The sequence below is a fragment of the Magallana gigas genome, chromosome 3, assembly GCF_963853765.1.
Source record: "Magallana gigas chromosome 3, xbMagGiga1.1, whole genome shotgun sequence".
Taxonomy (NCBI): Eukaryota; Metazoa; Mollusca; class Bivalvia; order Ostreida; family Ostreidae; genus Magallana; species Magallana gigas.
Window position 1 is genome coordinate 13,001,516 of NC_088855.1, and position 20,913 is coordinate 13,022,428.

Here is a 20,913-nt window from a genome sequence, read left to right on the forward strand (position 1 = left end):
TTGCCATGTTGGTTTTTAAATGTGTGAAATCTACGTTTTATTACTAAAAGTGCAAACAGGTTCAAAATATTAATTCAAAATATTTGATTAGGTGATGGAATTACATGTAGTTCAATTTATTTTGAATAGAATGATCTTGTATTTGGCGCCATGGTTCATTCCAATAAAAATAGTGGAGGAAAAACGATGTATCTGTAAGCTGCCCTTTCAGGGTAGAAAATTCAAGAAGGATGCAGTGTAGATCCGAAAGAGGCATATAGACTCCCATTTATGATTTGAATTTTGGTTAATCTGTGACTGTAGATTAATAAAAATATACTTTAGACTTTTGATTGCAGAATCCAACCTCCTTAATTTTTACGAAAATATGCCTTTCCTGTGCGTTTGGCAGCAATTAAATCTTTAAAATGAATTAAAATGATAACATCAGGTATTTTCTACCAATCACAAAGGAGAGGAAGTGCACAACCCGAATACATTAAAACATTTAAACTCTCTATACCGTCTTCAAATAAAAACAGTATTAACCGTCCGTTCATTATAATGAGATATTTAGAAGATTTTAAAGAAATAAGGTATACTTATAGACGAAAATATGCTAAATGCAAAAAAATTGCCAAGTTAAATGATATATCCAACCAATCACAACCTCTCGGGCGTTTCTGTTAGCGCTCGGAAATACGTGTTTTTCCGAGCTCTGCCTGAAATATCTGAGAAGTTTCGATGCTTTTTCTCCACACCAGGAAACGATAGGGGTCATTAAAATATGACTGCAATCTTTTAAAGATACATGTACCTGAAACACCCTGGAATATACAAAAATGTAACATTAACATGATACTGTATATAAACTAGAGATACATGTACATGTATATTTCTACGAATACTATATATATTTAATTTTTATAAGACTATTTTTAGCCTGAATGTTTTTTTTTATCATTTCGGCAAAATACATCGATTGTATACATCGATATCTGCAGGATCAACGAATGCAATCAAAACATGTTAACTTTCATAAAATATACGTACGGCACGACATGCTTTGATTATACTTATCTTCTAATCTTCATTCTTTCGATGATTACTAGTAAACACAAAATGCGCCATAAGAGTTTTGTTCAGTGCTCTCGTACTATACGGCTTTGCTTTGTACTGCCATCAGCTACAAGGAAAAACCCATTCATCGCAACAACATCACGGATTAATCACCGGTACGTATACCTTGCCTTATTGTTGGAATTCTCTACAAAGTGAATATTATCACTTTGATTCTGTTAATCAATACGTTCTAACCGTGGAAAGTTATGCGAGTTTGGGGTAAGTTATATCAGAAACTGTAATATTTATTTGATTAAAAAAGGGCAGGTATACTGCAGGTACATAATTCTAATAAAAATTGATCCCTACACAACCCTAATTTGTGATAGCAATTTATAATAATGTTCCTTGACACTTAAACGTAATATACATGTAGTTATGATTTATTCGATGCAAAATTCATTTAAATGAAAATTTGAGGACACGAAACGGAGAATACTGCACAGATTTTTAAAAGCTATCAAAGTATTATGAATACATTATTACGCACATGTAGCTCTTCATCAAATACTCTAATTGCAGGGGCCAACTCCCGGAATCAATATTTTAGTCATTGATTATGTAGTGTCAACACTAGCAGATTTTAAGATAATTCGGGTAATAATAAAAAGAAACAGCACAAAACGCATGTACCAGGAATCAAACTCCTTGCTGTGACCATCTCTTGGAATATTAGGTTTCCTAAATTGATTTTCCTGGGCATAACAGAGAAGGACAATTATTAAATGTCATCTCCTATGTTCTGTATTTCCATACAAAAGCCAATCAGTATCATTTATGTTTCTGAAGAAAAAAAAACCCCGACATAAACGGCGAAATAGCGCAAAAATGTATTACGCGGAGTCGTATCATAAAAAGGCGTATTGCTTCCCTTACTAAATGCGTAATAATGCGGTAACCCCCCCCCCCCCAAAAGCAAAAGCATAAAAGACCGAATCTTTAAGGTTCAAATGGCATAAAAAGTTAAATAAGCAAATAATGAAGTTGTTAATGCGTATAATTATATACCGTTATGCAATGCACATACCGTATACATGTACTTACTATTTTAATGCATGTCAGATTAATGGGATACATGATAAATTGTGGATCAATTCAAACGGCAATTCAATCTTACAAAATATGATTTATTTTAGGGAAACATGACTTGTAATACATGTCATACATATGTATTACAATATTCAAAGTTCTAGTCTGTCTGGCGAATTCATATTAGATACAAGCTTAAATTGTCAATCAGATTTGTGCAAAATCAGAAAATTACTGGAGAAAAACTATATCAGGAGATTTAAAGATTCCAATATCCGCTGAATTTTACCGAATTGCATGCATGTCTACACTCTTAAATATAGTGCTGTAATAAATTCATCAGACATATCGAAATAGATTTGTTCTTTAATCAATCATCAACAAATCTATCAGCTCACCATTTTATTCGTACGGTTCTCTTTAATCAGTAATTGATATTTACATTGGGAAAAAAATGACCGAAAGATCGATGTAGGTTGAATTCTTAGAAATATCAACTTAGTCGCCCACGATAAACAAGATCAGGTGAAGGTAATTAACGAAAAATCCCGATTTAAAGTACAGCAGACCGATTTATTGCGTTAATATAAAAGAAAATAATGTAATATTACAATTATTGCCCTTGCTGGATTCTCCTGCAAAGTGATTTGAAGGAAAATCTAGGATTGGAAATTGTAGAGAGGCAACCAGTTGTGTTTTGATCCTAGGGCTTACAAAGTAGCAATAAGAAAATGACAGATGGGGAAGTGATTTCATTAATATTCCTGATAACCGTTGATGTCTTGAAGTAACGAGCTTTCAAGGCGTCCATCATTCACAAAATTCTTGTTTTTATAATCAGAGCATCAAACACTGTTTGGTTCAGAGAGAATACATACGAGGTCCTTACCAAAGTAGCGTGCAACTTACAGATTGCAGCCAAAAAATGACGATGCAAGCTGTGTTTACAAAGTATACTGAGAATGCAATAAAACGGCAGTCAGCTTATGCATATTAATGCATTGATGTCTATTTAAAAGAAAATATAATAAAGCAAATATTTTTACTGTCAATAATATCTATTCGCATTGATTTCAGTAGACGTTTGAACGTCTAGGATTGATCTTGTACGAAATTTGCATCCATCGATGTTTCACGGGTTTAAATGAAAATGACAAATTAAAAAAGTTCTGTGAAACATATATCAGTAAAGAAAATGTACCATTTAATATGATATGTTGCATAACCATTGTCTTTTTAAAGTAGGTTATGGTCTTTAAATATGCTTTCATTTCCTGTCTGTTTACAATTGGCGATGATGAATACTGTAAAGATTGGCGATGGGGAAATCTCAAAGCCATTTAAATGGAAATTTAATACTACGAACTTTTGGACGGCATTAAGAATTTCAGAGAATTACCATGCTGTACAAACAATTCCAGCGAAATATGGATTTTTTTCTTTGGTAATATAAAGTGTGTTTACAGAAGGTACATAGTCGAATACATGGCGTCGTCAAAAATTGGCAGTTAGGTCACCGACGTCCACTACATTACTGCGAATGACCGGTACATTCTTTTATCTAACAACTCACATTTTTCCACCTGTAAATAAATAATTATTTTTCCTTAATCATAATAATTTGAACTCAATATTAGAACACATTGTTAAAGATATTAAACATTATTTGATTTCATAGCATTTTGTCTTGGAGAACACTCAATAACATTAGGAATATTAACAACCATAAAGTAAGTTCTTTGATAGAACGTTGCCCTGGTCAATGTTTGTGGACAGACTAGAGTTTGCCACAGTGCAATCAATACTGTCTTGGTGACTAATGTCCAGTAAAGCGGGGAGTTTGATTAGAAAGCCAGAAAAATTAAGGAAGGGGGGTGTTATTGTAAAAAAAAAATACCACAGCAGATCTAGATCATTGAATTGTTGACCCCCACCTTCTACATAAACTTCTTACATGAACGAATTCTATTCAACATTTTACCACTCCTTAAAGTATTGTTTGATGTGTTTCGTTTGTAATGAGATACCATTAGACTAATATCTTCTCTTACATTAAGTTCATGACGATGGTAAACTGTGGAATCATTGAAGTTCGTGGAAGCCATTTTTCGTGGATTGTCAATATTTTTAGTTTAAGATCTATGGGAAATATTATAGGTTTTTTTTTTATCTTATTGAACGTATTATGAACAGATTCTGTTTCATAAATTATTGGTGATATAAATTTTTAGGATAGGGATACCTTCGAGATACACGAAAATTGAAACACCACGAATTCCAACAATTTAACTATAAACAAATGATATTTTTTTCAACTTTGCAAAGGTAGAGACAGCGTTAAGGTATAAGAGTGTTAATTATTTTATCTGCGAATGACATGGTTTATTTTTATCAAAAATATATATTCTCCACTGAATTCACGAAGTTCTTGGTTTTTATAATAAGAGCATCAAAATGGTTGTATACCAGTAACAATCGACACTTCATTTATAGAATGCCACCATTTTATCAAATTGAACAACTTCCTTTTGAAACCTCGTGCACTCTTTTTTGTACATTTACATCCTTGTACAACCCATCCGTGTACGAACTCCTTGTACTGACACTTATTAGCGTAACAACGCTTTCTGCAGTTGGTCTCAGTCTAGATCTACATTGACCAAAAACTAATAAAATGAATTTAAAAAAAAACCCAGCTTGACATGGCAGTGACGTACATGTAGCTAAGGACAAAATATTTGTAAGCAGGGGGTCTGAGGACGGGAGCCCTCCCCCAACCCAAGAAGCTGACCACATTTTTCATTTACGATGGCAATAAATTTAATTTAGTTCAATGTATTTGTTTAAATATATCAATCATGATATTGTAATTGAACAGAAAAAGCTAGATTAGATATAGGATCAGTCAGCGGTAATTTTTGGGGTTTTTTTCATTTTTTTTTTTTAAATTTCTTTTTCTCTTTTGTCTCTATAAAATGTCAATATCTTGGAATACAACATTAAAGAGATAGAAAGACTAAAGAAATTGGAAAAAAAACTCGCACACGCACACGAACTACCTGAAGAAAATCAAGAAAGAAACAAACTGTTTATACAATACTAGAGAGGTTTAGCAGACCAACGTGTACGTGTACTTGTACGTGTAGGTTACAAGTTAGAACTACCCGTACCAGCTCAATTACTTTTCTTGTTTAGCAGTAGTAACGTGTACGTGTACGTTTAAATTTTTTAATGTAATTATGGATATCCTCTCCTACTTAGCTGAGAATGTTGGTTATAAATGAAAAGTAGGAATTCTGCATGTGTTAATTTTATTAAACATCATTTATTATATATGCACATTTTTATTTATCGCAAATTAATAAGATAACGGAGCCATTGCATGTTTTGGAGGAAGAGATGCGTGAAATAAAACTCCAATAACATATTAAACGCTAATGAAAATTTATGTTGGTAGATATCAGTATTCGCATTGAATATTAACGCTTAAGAAAAGTTAACATATTTTTTAAAATTAATAGACAACAGGGAAACAGAGGCTACAAGTTCGACCTTACGGGTACTTTGCAATTTACACGTATGTTCATTCGGGTACATACGTGTAGAAATTCGTCATTACACAAACTGATGACGTAATGCACATATTTTCCGTTCTACACGTACACGTACGCGTACACGTTGGTCTGCTAAACCTCTCTAATATATCGAAATTAGATTTATTTGAACATGTGGCGGTTTACTAGTACGCCATGAAGTTATGCACATTTCTTAAAAAACTTCTTACTTTCGTGACGCTGTGAGCAACCGACTCTCCCCTATGGTTTGTTCCAATCTCTGATAATTATGTTTTTCGCATGGAGAAAGTAAAACTTAATTACCAGCAAAGTATTCATTTTACTCTGACGCAGTTTTCAAAATTTGAACAGAAGCACGCGACGTAATACGATTACCGGGAGTTAAGGTTGTCCGATATGTTTTGTATCTTCAAGACAAATCGGAGCCCTAGATTTGTAAATTTGTTTCTTGATTTTTATCTCCTTGCGCAATTTTACATCCCATTTTCTTCTTACATCCATTGCATGCAGGTGTCCTATTATACAAAAGAAGTAGACCGGACTATAGTTCTTAATAATTAATTCTAATTGCTTTGTAAAACAGAGAAATAAAAATGGTCGTCGAATTTTTGTTATTTAGTATTTAATTTGCAAAATAATAGAAATACATTTTAATCTTGACCTTTGCTTTTTGATCTAACTGTTTGCAGCTAACGTAATAATACCATTATGGAAACAGTCGAAACATGGTACATGTAAATAAAAGCAAACAGATGAATTAAAATGAGTCACTGTCAATGCTTTGGGCTTAACTGGAGATTTGTTTACGGACAAGCTTGCTTTTCTTCAAGTACTGCTATGTTTACATGTAGTCACCATATGTGATGCTATGACTAAGTATTCACGAATCGCGTAACTGTCCTAGGAGAAACAGCAATATTGTCGTCTATGTTCAAACGGTAACTGTTAATGTATTTCTTTGAAATCAAATTCGATTTAATTAATTATTGCAATTTGCAACCAATAAAATACATAAACCTAATTACGTGGCTTTTATTCAGTAGTTTGATGTTTTTAATTTTCTAGATTCTTGTAGTTATTCTAAACAGCATATCTTATAGCCAACGATTTGCAAAGGACATTTGATCATAAAAACGCCTATGGCAAAACCTTAAAGTTTTCTAAAGACCAATATTCCCTCTAAGAAAAGGCAAAAATTCCCATAATTTCTAGAGTAGACATTACGATGATGGGGATGTTTCATTGGCGCTTTATTAATTCTTTATAACCCCCCCCCCCCCCAAAAAAAAAAACAACAACAAAAAAACAAAAACCACCCTCTCCTAGCCAGGGATACGCCTAAAACCCCCAACTCCCTCCCGAACTCCCCTCCCCAAAAATAAACAAAAACAAAACAAAACCATTTGTGATATGTAAGATATCATAACGGCTAGCTCTTTCCTTAGTGCGCTGAAACTGCAAGGACGCGAGCTTCGATCATGAGCAGAGACTAGAGACGGTACAACTAAAGCTACTGAGCCGGAAATATATTGCAGAGGAATAGAGCTATAATTACCAATCAATTGGTCTCGTCCATTGCATATAAATACAGCTGTGAATTGGATGTGATTGAAAATGAGTTTTTAGACAGTTACATGTACATTATTTCGACCTTTGGTGCGAATATATATATATTGAGACCTGAGTGATTGAGTGTTCTACAGTAATCTGCTTAAATTTATCTCAGGTTTCAGTAAAATTAATGCCAACGTCAGCTGGAAGTAAGGTATTGGTTCTTGTATTGAAGAAACTTATCCATCGTACAACAAAAGATTTATTCCTTACTTGTTTTCCTTAATTTGATAACAATAGAAAAAAATACGATAGCGTTCGCCCACTTCCATCTATTTTTAAATGATTTTATTTTGTTATTTTTGATTTGCAATTTAGTTAAATATGAAAAATAAAAAACCCACCAGATTTTTAAGAAAAAATACTACAGGCTATCTACACGTAAAAAAGTCCGTGTTTGTTTGTTAAAATGTTTCAACAACAATGCATCATTTCATGTTCTGTGACAAATACGGCCACTTAACGTTCTTGTATGTGGTATGAATTAAGAGACAAACACAGAACCTAGATAGAATAGATCGATAAAGATTTAATAAAAGGCGAACAATGAGTGAAACTATGAATTGTTGATATTACACAGTTTCAAGTACAGATAGCATTTTACATAATTTTAGTCTTTTTCTTGCTTAAGTGGCCCAAAAGTGCTAATGTACCGCATACATCTCTAACAAACACTATATTGTGTAACAACAAGGCGCTCGTCTATCTGCAACTGTGTATATATCCTTGGTAACTCATTCGAATGTACAATAAAGTTGACACTTATGTGGCAGACTGGTAATGACAGTTGAAACCTACGATCAAACCTCACAAATTAACGATGTACTAATATATATCGATGCTGATCATTAGAACCACCGCTCTCTGCCGCAAGCTTTATGAAAAGCTTGATTTGCTTTCGCAGCAACTTTCTTTCCCTAACTGGTATATTTGAAACGTTAATGAACATTGCTAAATTTAGACACTTGCATATTGACAAGCATACGCAGTTCATACAAAGTCCAAAAAGACTTAAAGAGGCTTCTAATTTGCTTGTAGATTAGGATTTAAAACAAGCACAAGTAGTTTTCATTCATAAATCACATGTATATTTTGCATGTTTATACATCTTAGCTATATGCAGACTTTTTACAGTATTCCAAGAGTTAATTCTGTTCATTAATTTGCAAAGCCAAGCTTCCATAAATATCCTGACAATATATTTCATTTTGATGATAAAATATTTTCATTTCGTTTGCTTTGTTGACAAATTCGCGGGCGATCCTAGGATACCTTACATAAGCAGTTTTATGTAAACACGGCTTTGCTTAACGTAAACAAACATGTTTGTCGGCAAAAACGACGACTAAAGATCAACTTGGTCAACGTAGGATTTCCGGTCATCCTTTCTATTTCCGGAGAGGACTAGATGTGTATGCGTTTGACATTTTCTGAAGGGTGAAACAAGCCTTGGGTGAAGTGGACTGACGGTCAATAGTTTAAAATTAATAAGGACGGTTCCTTTACCTAAAAGCGTTTTATTCTAAGATCAAAAGACAAAACTAATAGAAGAAATAAAAAAAATTGAATTTATTTTGCAGGTTTTTTTTTTATTTGTCGTTGAATTAAATATTATTTATTCACCATGGTTTTTTCTCGTCGCTAGGGTGAGAGTGGGTTATAGTCAAATGTTGAATATTATTGATGTAATATAATTTCAAGCCAAAAAAAAATACCCCCCCCAAAAAAAAAAAAAACAAAACAAAAAAAAAAACACAAACAAAAAAACAAACAAACAAACAAAAACCGCCATTGTCACCAAATACGTTCGACCCCTCTCCTCTCATCCCCTCCCGATTTTCTTTACGACTGTCAATACTTTCAACCTTGATTTAATATTACTTTTAGGTCGTTGTGATAATTTGATTATACAGAAAATCGCTTTTCCCTTGTATCTGAGCGGTAGTAATTCTTGGAATTCTCCTACTCAGTGCGACCTAAAGTGGTTCGTTCAGTTAGCACGACCAATTACCCACCAAAACAGCGTCTTATTCACTCACATAAACGACATTATCTACAACTTGCTTTCTTGGAGAATCGATACTTGAAAAAAATATCGATATTTGGCTAATATGCAGTAAAATATTGGAAAGGTAAACTGCGTGGGCAAATTTTAAAACCCATTGATTGAACACCATTTAAAGCATCAGCTATGGTTGATTGTGCTAAATCGGATGGCGTGATTTCCCATCTCCGAAACCTTCAACGGTAATAGAAATGACTATTTTTGAAATATAAATCGGTAACATTTATAATGATTGGTGCGGATCATCTCCTGGGTAGTTGTGAATGACTAAAACGATTTCTTTGACACTATGCTACAGTTTCGATTACATTGGCATCATAAAGCATCGAACGCTAGCCGGGATTATCGGATGTTATATAAAGGATGTCGGGATTCTGTCAGAAACAGAATGTCGGCGTGAGTAGTCGAGGAACACGGTAAAACTAGTACAATGGAAAAATTGAAGAACATTCAGGCTAATTAGCAAGAGTGTGCGACATCCCTAAGTCATATCCCGGAGATTGGTCCCGCGGGACGGCTTCCTTTTCAAACTGAATTATTCAGCGTTAGTTGTAAAATCTCTGGAATTGTATCTCCATGTATTCTACATTTTAGGAGACTTTACCATCCATGTTTAACTGTGCTGGAATAAGGAAAAGATGGATATCTATTCAAAAGGTAATGCGAATTTAACAAAAGTCTAATTTTGAAGGAGGTTTTGTTGTTGTTGTTAAATTCTAAAGAGAATTTCACAAACTGTACATATATGTCAGAAATGTTTTGCAGGTTTTAAAAAAAAATTAAATTTTTTATGGATTTCAATGTAGTATCGAAACTTAAGAGATGGTTGTTTGCTACGAAGATACACAAATTACAGTATCAAAGCACGTGAAACAAATGGAATCCTTCATTAATTTTGTTCGATGCATGTGCAGTATTATATAAAAGAGGATAAATCTAGGAGAAAACAAACAAGAATAATCGAGGGCATTAGACTATAAAATCAAATGGTACGCCAAAGCAGTCAACACTTCAAATACATTCTTCCTAACTTCTCTTGTATAATAAACAATACGGGGAACCAGGCTTTTAACAAATTTACACCACCTACCAGGCAAAGTGATCAGGCCATGATGACAGACGGCCCCATGTATCAAAAGGTGTATAGGATCACGCTGGGTAATTTATCCCCATTTATTAGGTTTTACGATGCAAGGGATGTTTGGCATTTTGTTTTCAATTTTCCAGGAGCAAATATATCACGGTCGATTATTGATGTAGCGGAATTAGATTACGGAAAATGTAATTGAATAATCACAGCGGATATTTGTTTCGTGCAAACTAACAAGTAATCCGAATGTTACACCGCGTACACGAACATATGTACATGTATGTCGTTTTACTTCAGACTACTCATTTTCATGTTCATACTTGCATCACATTTAGTTAAATGCATCTCAGTATAATCGTTGTATCTCATTTCAATTCTAATATCAATATGCAATATAGTTGGTACCATATACCGTTCCTCGAATGCCATCTTATTTTAACCTCATCTCTCAAATTGCTCGCAACTAATTCACTCAAGTTCCGCGGCGCATCGCTGCGTAAAGGCTGCCGAGTCAAATTTAGTGGTTCCGTAAATTTTCACGTTAAACATTATACCGCTTTTACAAGAAATGCTGTTTTCTGGTTAGTTTAACAAATGCAAATTCCATAGTAGCCAATATCGTGGAGGAATTCATTTACCTTGCATGGGTCAACGTTTCCTGCGGCCAGGCTTGAGGTTATGCTAAATGTAATGGAAATGCATTGCAATGCATTACATGTTTTCAAAGTGGTGCTTGTAATGTTTAATGCCACAGATTTAACATTACAAGTAATGGCAATGTAATGCATTTTTAAAAAATATTTTTATTTGATGAAAAATTCTTTTAAAGAAAAAAAGGAAGAATTTTTGAGATATAAGTATCTTAGTTGTAACATTAAAAAAATCATTTTTAATTTATCAAAATTACAAGCTATAACAGCACAATTTAATAACATTTTGAAGACTTGCTTTAAAGAGTTTGAAACAAATTATACAAGTGGTACAAGTATTTCAATACCCAAATTCTTAAAGAAATGCTAAAGTAATGCATTACTTTACACTGTAATTCGCCCCAAGCCTGCCTGTTGCCATCCATTTTAGTTTCTCCAGAGATTCACTTTCTTGTTTTCAAATTGTCCTGTGTGAATGATTGAAGCTGATTATTCTTGATATAATCCGATTTGTTTGCAGCCGACAAAATCCTAAATTGAATTTTTTCTGTGTTGCATTTTTTTCTTAAATAAAAAAATTTATTATTAATTGGTAGGAATCTGGTTACAAAATTAATATCAATATAATATCTAGTTAGATGATTTGGTTTTTAGTAATTATACTAAAGTAAATCTTGTCAGAAGTTTTTTGTTCCGTGTATCTTTCCGACCATCACCGCAAATATTGTAAACATTCTCTGTCAATACCCATCTGTTGACTTCAATCCTCGAGCATACTAGACTAATTGAATATTGTTTTGTATTGTCTTGGAAATCAACTCCTACTATATAAGATAAGCCCTGCTTGTCTTGACTTGTAATCACCAGTAACTGTTTAGAATTAGATTCCTTTACCAATCCCAGCCATTTTCCATTTGTCATCAACATTTGATAGGAGTATTATTTCCCAGCAAGGACAATTTTGTAATAAGATCACCAATTTAAGACATTGTCTCATCTTTTGCCATCATTTTTTTCTCTCTCAAAGAATAGCATTTCTTGATTGATTACATTGTAGTACATTGTTTTGTGAACAACTTAAGGTTTAAGGTTAGCCTTATACTTTCGCATCACAAACCATATGATGAAAACACAACAATTTTAATGTTAAGCCAGTTTATGAAGGAGGCTAGGTAGTCAACTAATTAGCCATCAGAAATTTTATTTTCAACATTTGTTTAGCTATAACTATCATTAAGTTAAAAAACTAATTTCGTATGCATGTATTTAGAATTTAAATTTGATTTTTTTTTATCTTTATGCAGAACTTTTCTTAAATCTTAAAAGGTTATTTGTATAGACTAAAATGATCAAGACCATTAAGTCCTTTGGAGATTTTCAACATTTTTCAAATTATATATTCGAAACTCTATACTGTAAAGGATCGAGGATGTAGACAAAATAGCAAGAATATCTCCACTCCCTATGATTAATAAATGACTCCGCCCAGGAAAGTAATTTTTTTAAGGTAAAAGCATGATTATGGATGTTATCTTCATTAATAAACGCGCGAAATACTAGAACACTGTACACTTTTTGGTGTGATATCTGATTCTATCTAATTAAATCTGATGTGGTAGCCTTTGAGATTAATTAAATTAGTTTTTACAACTGATATCGTCGCAGCTGTGGTAAGATACGGGCCAGACTGTGTGTTTCGTACCTAAAGCATAGCATATTTAACAGTTATTTTAGTAATCAACCCACGGCATTGATTTCACTTCTTATTTTTCTAAAACGTTCAATTGTTGGGATACAAAATGAGATTTTTAAAGTAAAGCAGGTCATCTCTCCACGTTTTTGTTCATTGAAATCGGTTTGTTGACCAATAATCCTCATTTAGACTATGACAAAAATATTGAGCACAGACCCACTCTATAAAAGAAAAGGCAGTGAAGTCTTTAAAAAAAATGACACTAATTGGTGGTTTTGATACACATACCAGAATTTAAATCAACACACAAGTATTGAACATATTTAAAGGTTACACATCAATGTTTTTATGAAATATTCATTGTTTCGGATGATTTAAAAAAAGTTATTAGATTTATTGATATTTTAATGTTTCGTAATCTTATCCGTCCGTACATAGGCATTTTGCACGCCTTACATGTATCTACATGTACCAATTTTCTTTGAGGCAGACCTCATGAGAAATTTGTTTACCACACAGCCTTCTAAAACAGAGAATTATTGTTATGCATACCAAGACATGTACATGTACATGAACCTGCATACACTTATGGGCGGTGGAAATGGCAAAAAATACCGGAAAAATAAAATACCTTTTTTTTTTTAAATTTTAATGCCAATTAAAACTTATTAAATAAGATTAACCACATAATAAACAGCAGTTATTGCAAAACGAAAATGTATAAAAGCAAAACACAGCGAATAACACTAGAATTTTAAATGATCGGAAATTTACTACAAACATAGTTCATTGTCAAATAAATGAGAAGTACAATACTGGTATATCAAAATGGTCGTGCGGTTTCGCATAATACAGCACAAACAGAAATCAACATACCTAGGCGCGGAATGAACAGACAAACCTGTGCCGGATAATTATGCCAGTGCCAAGGTGGCATTTTTGCACCCGCTTAAGATGCAGTTTCGGAAAAATCCGTATAAACCAAATGATAGACCATTGTCTAGAGAGTATATAACCACTTTTGTTTTTAGTGTGTTTCACCTGACAGGTGATATATTTACCTTTAAGAATTAATATCCCATAGGAAAATGATAATTCCCATTGGAGAATTGATTCTCCTACAGGAAATATTGACAATCCTATAGGATTTTTTAAAATTCCTATAGGAATAATATTTCCTATAGGAGAATGGTATTTCCTGTAGGAATTTGATTCAGACAATGTAGATTTCCTATAGGATATTCAGTTTTCCTAGCAGATTTTATCAAATCCTATGATCGGAATTGTAATTCCTATAGGAAGTTCTTGTACTCCGATAGGAAATTTTAAGTTACCTATAGGAATTTTTTTTTCCTATGGGAAATATTATTTTCCTATAGGAATTTATTTTTGGAAGGTAAATATTACACCTGACAGGTGAGATACAATGATAACAAAGGTGGTTGTTAACTCTTTAAGCAATGGTCTATCATATGGCATATTTGAATTTGTGATATATGCAGCCAAAACGGGTGCAACAATGCCACCTTGGCACTGGCATAATTATCCGGCACAGTGTTAGACATAAAATCCAAACGAACGCTTTGGCGCAAATAGTCGTCGGGTGGCACTCTTGAGATTTTTTTTTACGTTTCTCTAGTCATTAAAATTCGTTTCATAATTACATTTTTTTCGGTATATTTTGCCCTTTCCGCAGCCCATATATTTTTTTTCACTACAAACTAGTATATATGCATCCAGAAAAGTTCTCTCTCAAAACAAATAAATGCCATTTTTATGAGTTACACGTAAGATTAATGAATAAATAATAAGCATGTTTAAGCGCTTGTTTATTGGAACGTCTTTGTCCTGAATGGATGAAAGAATACAACTAGATACATATATGTGCAGGTTTTCTGATCATCTGAAATGCTTTCGATGTGCTGTTGACAAATGGCGACGCCGTATATCTTGTACAAATACACCCTTTGATATTGAATGCTTAAAGACCAATGAATAATTACGGCGCCAAACTATCCCTAATATATTCTTTCAAATATAAATGGATTGATCCCAACGCTAAACAATGCTTTAAGCTTTGAATTATTTTTCAATATACAGAACTACATTGTTAATTGTTAATGACGGAGAGAGAACAGAATTTGCATTAAGAAATCAAAATAAAATTTTAAAAAAAATTGTAAATAATTCGAACCATTGTAACAAATAAAATTAAAGATAAAGATGTTGGTCAGAAAAAATAGAATTAAAAGATCAATGATTCTAAAATAAATGAATATATTTTAGTAGAATCTGCAATACTGCTATGCTGGTTTTTTAATTTTTCCATGATGCATGGTTGCAACTTTTGATTTGCAGGAGCTATTTTTGCTTCGTTATTCTACATGTTCATGTAAGAACAGAAGAGCAATTTCTGGAAGGTCCTCAAACATCTCTTATAGATAGAAAAGCCTACAATGCACCAAATAAAACAGACAAGTATTCGTGAGGATAACATTTAATCCGTGATTCTGAGAGGCCATTATCGGTGTAAACATTCCAACAAAGCACAAACATCAAGTAAAGGACACCAGCGATGATATGATATTATAACATAACCGTCCAAACAGCAACAAACCACAGCCTCTATGTTGATTTTCTTGTTGGCGGGCAGCAATCTGGGTTATCATTCTCTTAGATATGAAAAAGGAGACCGACCTTCTCAAATAATATTGTTAAAACCATAAACATCACATTTGGAAAGTTCACCATTTCATAAAGCCGTTATAAAGAGCCCTAATTTAAGTGTCACACCCCCACAGTGGCCGAGAGAGAGAAAGAATTCCTTGCTCCACTGATAGTCAGGGTGATTCTGAGCAGTGTAAAATACTGGCAGCAAGCTTACACGTGTACAAGTACTTCTCAGTGTTGATATCAAGGGAATACCACTTAACGAATACCTGTTATATAATTAATAGGCACAGAATGCAGACACAAGAACAAGATCATGGTTGCTTTCATTAGGTACAGTAAAACTCGTTTAGTATACGAACACGAATATAGCGAATTCTCGGATATAGCGAAGTGTTTTGAGTCCCCGGTCAAATTCTTAACAAATCTTTGCAAAATTTTACGGTTATAACGAATTTACGGATATAGCGAACTGATTTTGAGTCCAGTAGAGGTAAATAATAACAACATTTTTACAATTTTATAACGAATTTCTTTACAGTTAAAAAAGTTTGCACTACCATTTAGCATAATTGTTCGAATGAATTTTTTTTTCATATAAATTTTTTCGACTCACAATCCGATTATCAAAGGTATCAAAGTAATGTAATTCTTATTTTAAGCCTCAATCAGCGAAAGTTATAGTCTGGTGAAAGAAAACATGTATATAGTGAATTCGCTATAATAGTTATTATTACGAATTCGTTATACGGATATAACGAATTACGGATATTATAATGAATTACGGATATAACGAAGTAAATTCTTTGGTCCCTAAAATTTCGCTATAGCCTAGTTTTACTGTACTCGGATCTACTTTAAGGTTGGTTTTTTGTTAAGGGAAAGGGGGGGGGGGGGAGGTTCTGGTCAAATGCTTTGTAGAGGAAAGCATTGTTAAAGAACTACGAATTCCTTTCTTTGATTTAACACTTTTGATTAAAACATCAAATTTTATTTTTATAGAACACAAGGAAGGACAATCAAGTATCACATAACGAAGATTAAAAGACAAATCTTGGGCTTAAAAAATGTACTTATGATTTTATCTATACCAGGAATCTTTTTAAAATCCCATTACGTTTCTGCAACCTTTGCAAAGAGTACATTGCAGTTCTATAAATTTTTCATCCCACATTCCTATAATTAATCGATTTCCAACGATTTAATCCCGATACAACCGCGAGCACGTGAATAATTAACACGTGGGTTGTCGGTCGGGTACACCTAGAAGTACTTCTGTTCTCTAATCCATCACCTGCCAAGATCACGGATGAGACGAAATTCAGTGAATTGAATAATTAGGACATATTATACTGTTCAAACGTGATAACTAACTTTCATGAACTAACTAGTAAATATTCGTGATTTACGAATTGCAGTGCAGTTCAAATCTGATTCATAGATAAGATCAAAGGATGTTACTTGGCAGAGGTATTGTTTATAAAGTGAAATGCATAAAATTACAAGGTTGAATAAATATTCATTCACAAGAACATTGAATTTCAGTATTTTTGTAGCGTAATAATATTTCAAGATAACTTTAAGAAATCATTATGCAGTGACTGTCGTGTTTTAGAATTTTACACGTTACTTTGGAATTGCCAAGCGGATATGGTTTTATTTTGAAAATACTAAATATTTCTTTTATAATTACAGGAGATTTGGATCCATATTCGGAATTATTACACGTCAACGAATCAAATATTAGTATCGCCACTGACATGGCAATAGAACAGACCAATGGACTGATGGTATTCGGACATTGGTTCACTAAGATCCATGGCTATGCCAGCTTGTTTACTTGTATTTTTGGGATTTTCACCAATCTCTTTAACATTTCAATCCTGACGCGGAAGGATATGTGGAATCCCACTAACTGCCTTCTGACGTGGCTAGCGGTCTCCGACATCCTGACCATGATTCCCTACATTCCATTTTCTCTCCATTTCTACTGTATTCACAATTTTGATGAAATATCAGAGGAAAAGTTTTCTCGAGGATGGACAACCTACATGCTTGTCCTTGTCAATTTAGCCGCTACTACTCACACGATTTCAATATGGCTGGGTGTTTCTCTGGCCGTTTTCCGGTTTACACAGCTTCGGAACACTGCGAAAGGACCCCTAGCTCGTAAGAGAAGCATGCGTCAGGTGAAGTGCACTACTATATTAGTGTATATTTTATCTACACTTTGTTTAATTCCAAATTACATGACAAATAAGGTTGTACAACAGACGTTGGATACCAACATGACCATTTATGTCCTCAATGATCTAAAATTAGCGACCAATGAGACAGAGCCGATCGTGCTCGCCAACGTACTGTCATACGCAATTATAGCTAAGTTCATTCCTTGTGCTCTTATGATTGTGTTCGGAGGGTCTTTGTTATACAGTCTTGGAATCAAGGGTAGACATCGAAGGACCAGGCTGTCTGCAGGACAACCCCCAGCAAAACGAGGCACCAAGCACTCAAAGACGACCAAAATGTTACTTGTTGTGATTATTCTATTTTTAGTGACGGAATTCCCGCAAGGTATTGTGATTTTCATGAGTGCCATTGTTCCCGAGTTTTACAAGTCCGTCTATGTGCCTTTAGGAGATTTCATGGATTTCCTTGCCCTAGTAAACAACGCCATTAATTTTGTCTTGTACTGTAGCATGAGCAATCAATTCCGGTCTAGATTTTTGGAGATGTACTGTAATAGAAGGCGTGGCTTTAAATACACCAATAAGTTCAGTTTTACTTATTCTTTGTCTTCGTTTACAAAGAATACCTCTGTGATCGACCATTCCCTGAAAAAATGAACCATCAGACTCAAAATGTTGTTATTGCCAAAGAAATCATTGAAATCATAAACTCATCTTCGTTATACGTTGTACCGTTTGATTAATTCATTTGTTTACTTATATTTAAAGGAATTGTAGATGAGTGATCTCTTTTGATTTTTTTACTGATGAAATAAATAAAAACTATGTTGATCGGACTGTATTAGTCGGGGTCCATTGTATCTGGCTCGTACTGTGTCAGAGGATGAAAGGTTAATACAACAATGGAACTCGCGCTACATCATCGGGTATTTCGCACAATGCTTACAATGTCGTATCATAGTCACAGGGGCCAAGCCCGTTTTAACATTAGTTTCAATGTATCCATAAATAAAGAAAGGGGTCGAACTCTGACCCAAATAAAAAACCACCAGCTCGCTTCAAAAGCCTAATAAATCAGTTAATTTTTAAAACACTCGCAATATACATGTATTTTTCGGAAAAGTAATGTCTGAGATACACTCATGCCGAATTTCAAGTTGATGGGTCTTAAAATAGCGGAGATATACGTCATTATTTTCTCGAAGTCGTTAGTTTATTTTTACTCGGACATTTACCGGTCCAGGGCTCACGATGGGATTTTGCCTCTGACAACAGCAGTATTGCAACAAGTCGAGAAACCTTCGCACTAATCTTTGAAAATCTTACATCAAATGCCCCTGTGATCATAGTATGTGAAACGTCATGTTCGCGCAGTGCATGAAGGTGTTATTGTGTATGAATAATGTTAGCTTACGACAGCCACGTCTCATCCAGCTGTTTGTTTCTTCAGTAAATCAGTGAAACTGTAAGCAAGCAGATATATTTCCTGTCTCTCTTTCAGCTCGTATACGCTACATGTACTGGTTAATGTTGATTTCCCGCTATTTACTGACGATATCTCCTATGTCATAAAAAATTATATCACGCATTTATAAATTCTCTCACATTTTAATCGGCTTGAACATTTACGTCTTAATACAGGATTATTTTGTTATTGCAAGGCCGTTAAATCCTCCCACCCCCTTTTTGTACTTTTAATTAATGATCATTGATGATCTAAAAGTACTAATTGGATTGCATGTTACTAGTATATTTAAAAAGATAGTCCTTATTTGACATACATGAGTCTATATATTGAAATAAATCAAATATGTTAAAATCGAAGATAGATACCCAAATACATGTACTACTACATACTATAGCATTGAATCATGATTTTTTGAAGTATACAGTCTCATAACTGCAGCAGTGTGTGCATACAAATTGAGTAACGCGCGTTAGCGCGATATGAAAATTTGTATGCAAGCATCGCTGCAGTTATGAGACTGTATACTTAAAAAAATCATGATTTAATGCTTATATTTACATTATTTTAACTTCATGCCTTGTCTGAAAATGTGATTTATACCTTAAAATTCCTATCTTATCCTAAGGGTAAGTTCATATTTATGGAAGAGCCACAGTAACAGACGAAAGCATGAACTTTGATTTTCGCTTGTGACATTGTAATTAACAGCGTTCAACGTTTGTGACGTCATAATAAAACTCGTCATTTTAACCTTTGAGTACCCTGTGTGCATTACAGTGTTATAACTGCCGTATCTTTCAACACACTTTACAAGCAAAAAATGTGTGGAATGTAAATATATAGAAAAAAAAGCATGTACAGTACGTAATGTTTTGTTAATTTAAGTTTATCCAATCCAATGTCAGTTCCATGGCTGTCATATTTTCATCAAGTGCGCATATTATGCATCTATGTGCCGATTAATACCCGGTATTTATATTAAATATTGGATGGGGGGAGTTGAGAAATATTTTCTGAAATTTAACGATATACGTAAATTTCAGAAACTGGAACTTTCAACTAGGGGAAGGGGGTTGCGGACCCCTTGACCCGACCCCCCCCCCCCCCCACCCCCGTCAAGATCCGCACATGCATGTACCCACAATGAATAACATTTTCTTGTGCCCTTGGAAGGAGAATATACTTCGCTGATGACGTCTTGAGTTGTTTTTTTATAATCTTATGTCATGAGGAATGGTTTTTTTTTTCGATTTTTCGATTGAGTACGTTTACTGTTATTTGTTCAGCATTGTGAATACTCCTTCTAAACGTTTTTTTTTTAATCTTAATCTTTTGACAATGTGAAACTGGGAAAAATACTCGTCGAAATGTTACATCATTGTTTTAACAACTTGGAAATACAAAGAAAAATCAAGCCTTTTACAATGAATGATTGATAAAGTGAGCTCATTAATTTTCCTCTGCAAGTATTTTCTGCAAGCGTTGGAAACTGATTGCCGACAATAGAAGAAAAATTTGCGCCTATGAGCGAACAGAGGAGTTGATTTAATAAAATCAGTTCCACAAAAGACGGTCATATTTTATATAATAGTACATTTGTAGTTTCGGTGCAGATAAATTGGTCTAACTGATGATTACAGAAATATCAGTTGTGTCAAAGTGAATATAAAAAAAAATATAATTATAGATCTATTTTACGGCGGGATGATTGAAAAGGCAGTTCAGTTCATTTATTCACTCAAAACCATTTCAAACATATGGTACATGAGGAC

General features: G+C 33.7%; 1 protein-coding gene across 4 annotated transcripts; it reads left to right on the plus strand.

Annotated features, from left to right (window-relative positions):
- The first annotated feature begins 1,206 nt into the window (after positions 1-1,206).
- On the plus strand, positions 1,207-18,509 carry LOC105325382 (G-protein coupled receptor dmsr-1). 4 transcript variants are annotated; one of them, XM_066078547.1, is made up of 4 exons: positions 1,207-1,320; positions 9,976-10,038; positions 15,772-15,817; positions 17,180-18,509. In XM_066078547.1, the coding sequence occupies exons 2-4, from the start codon at positions 9,991-9,993 to the stop codon at positions 18,328-18,330; spliced, it is 1,245 nt and encodes a 414-aa protein (XP_065934619.1). In that variant the 5' UTR covers positions 1,207-1,320; positions 9,976-9,990; the 3' UTR covers positions 18,331-18,509. The 4 variants fall into 4 exon arrangements, with proteins under 4 accessions (XP_065934619.1, XP_034338204.1, XP_065934618.1 ...); XM_034482313.2 differs by lacking the exon at positions 15,772-15,817 and having other exon boundaries at positions 1,211-1,320; XM_066078546.1 differs by lacking the exon at positions 1,207-1,320 and having other exon boundaries at positions 9,496-10,038.
- The last annotated feature ends 2,404 nt before the right edge of the window (positions 18,510-20,913 follow it).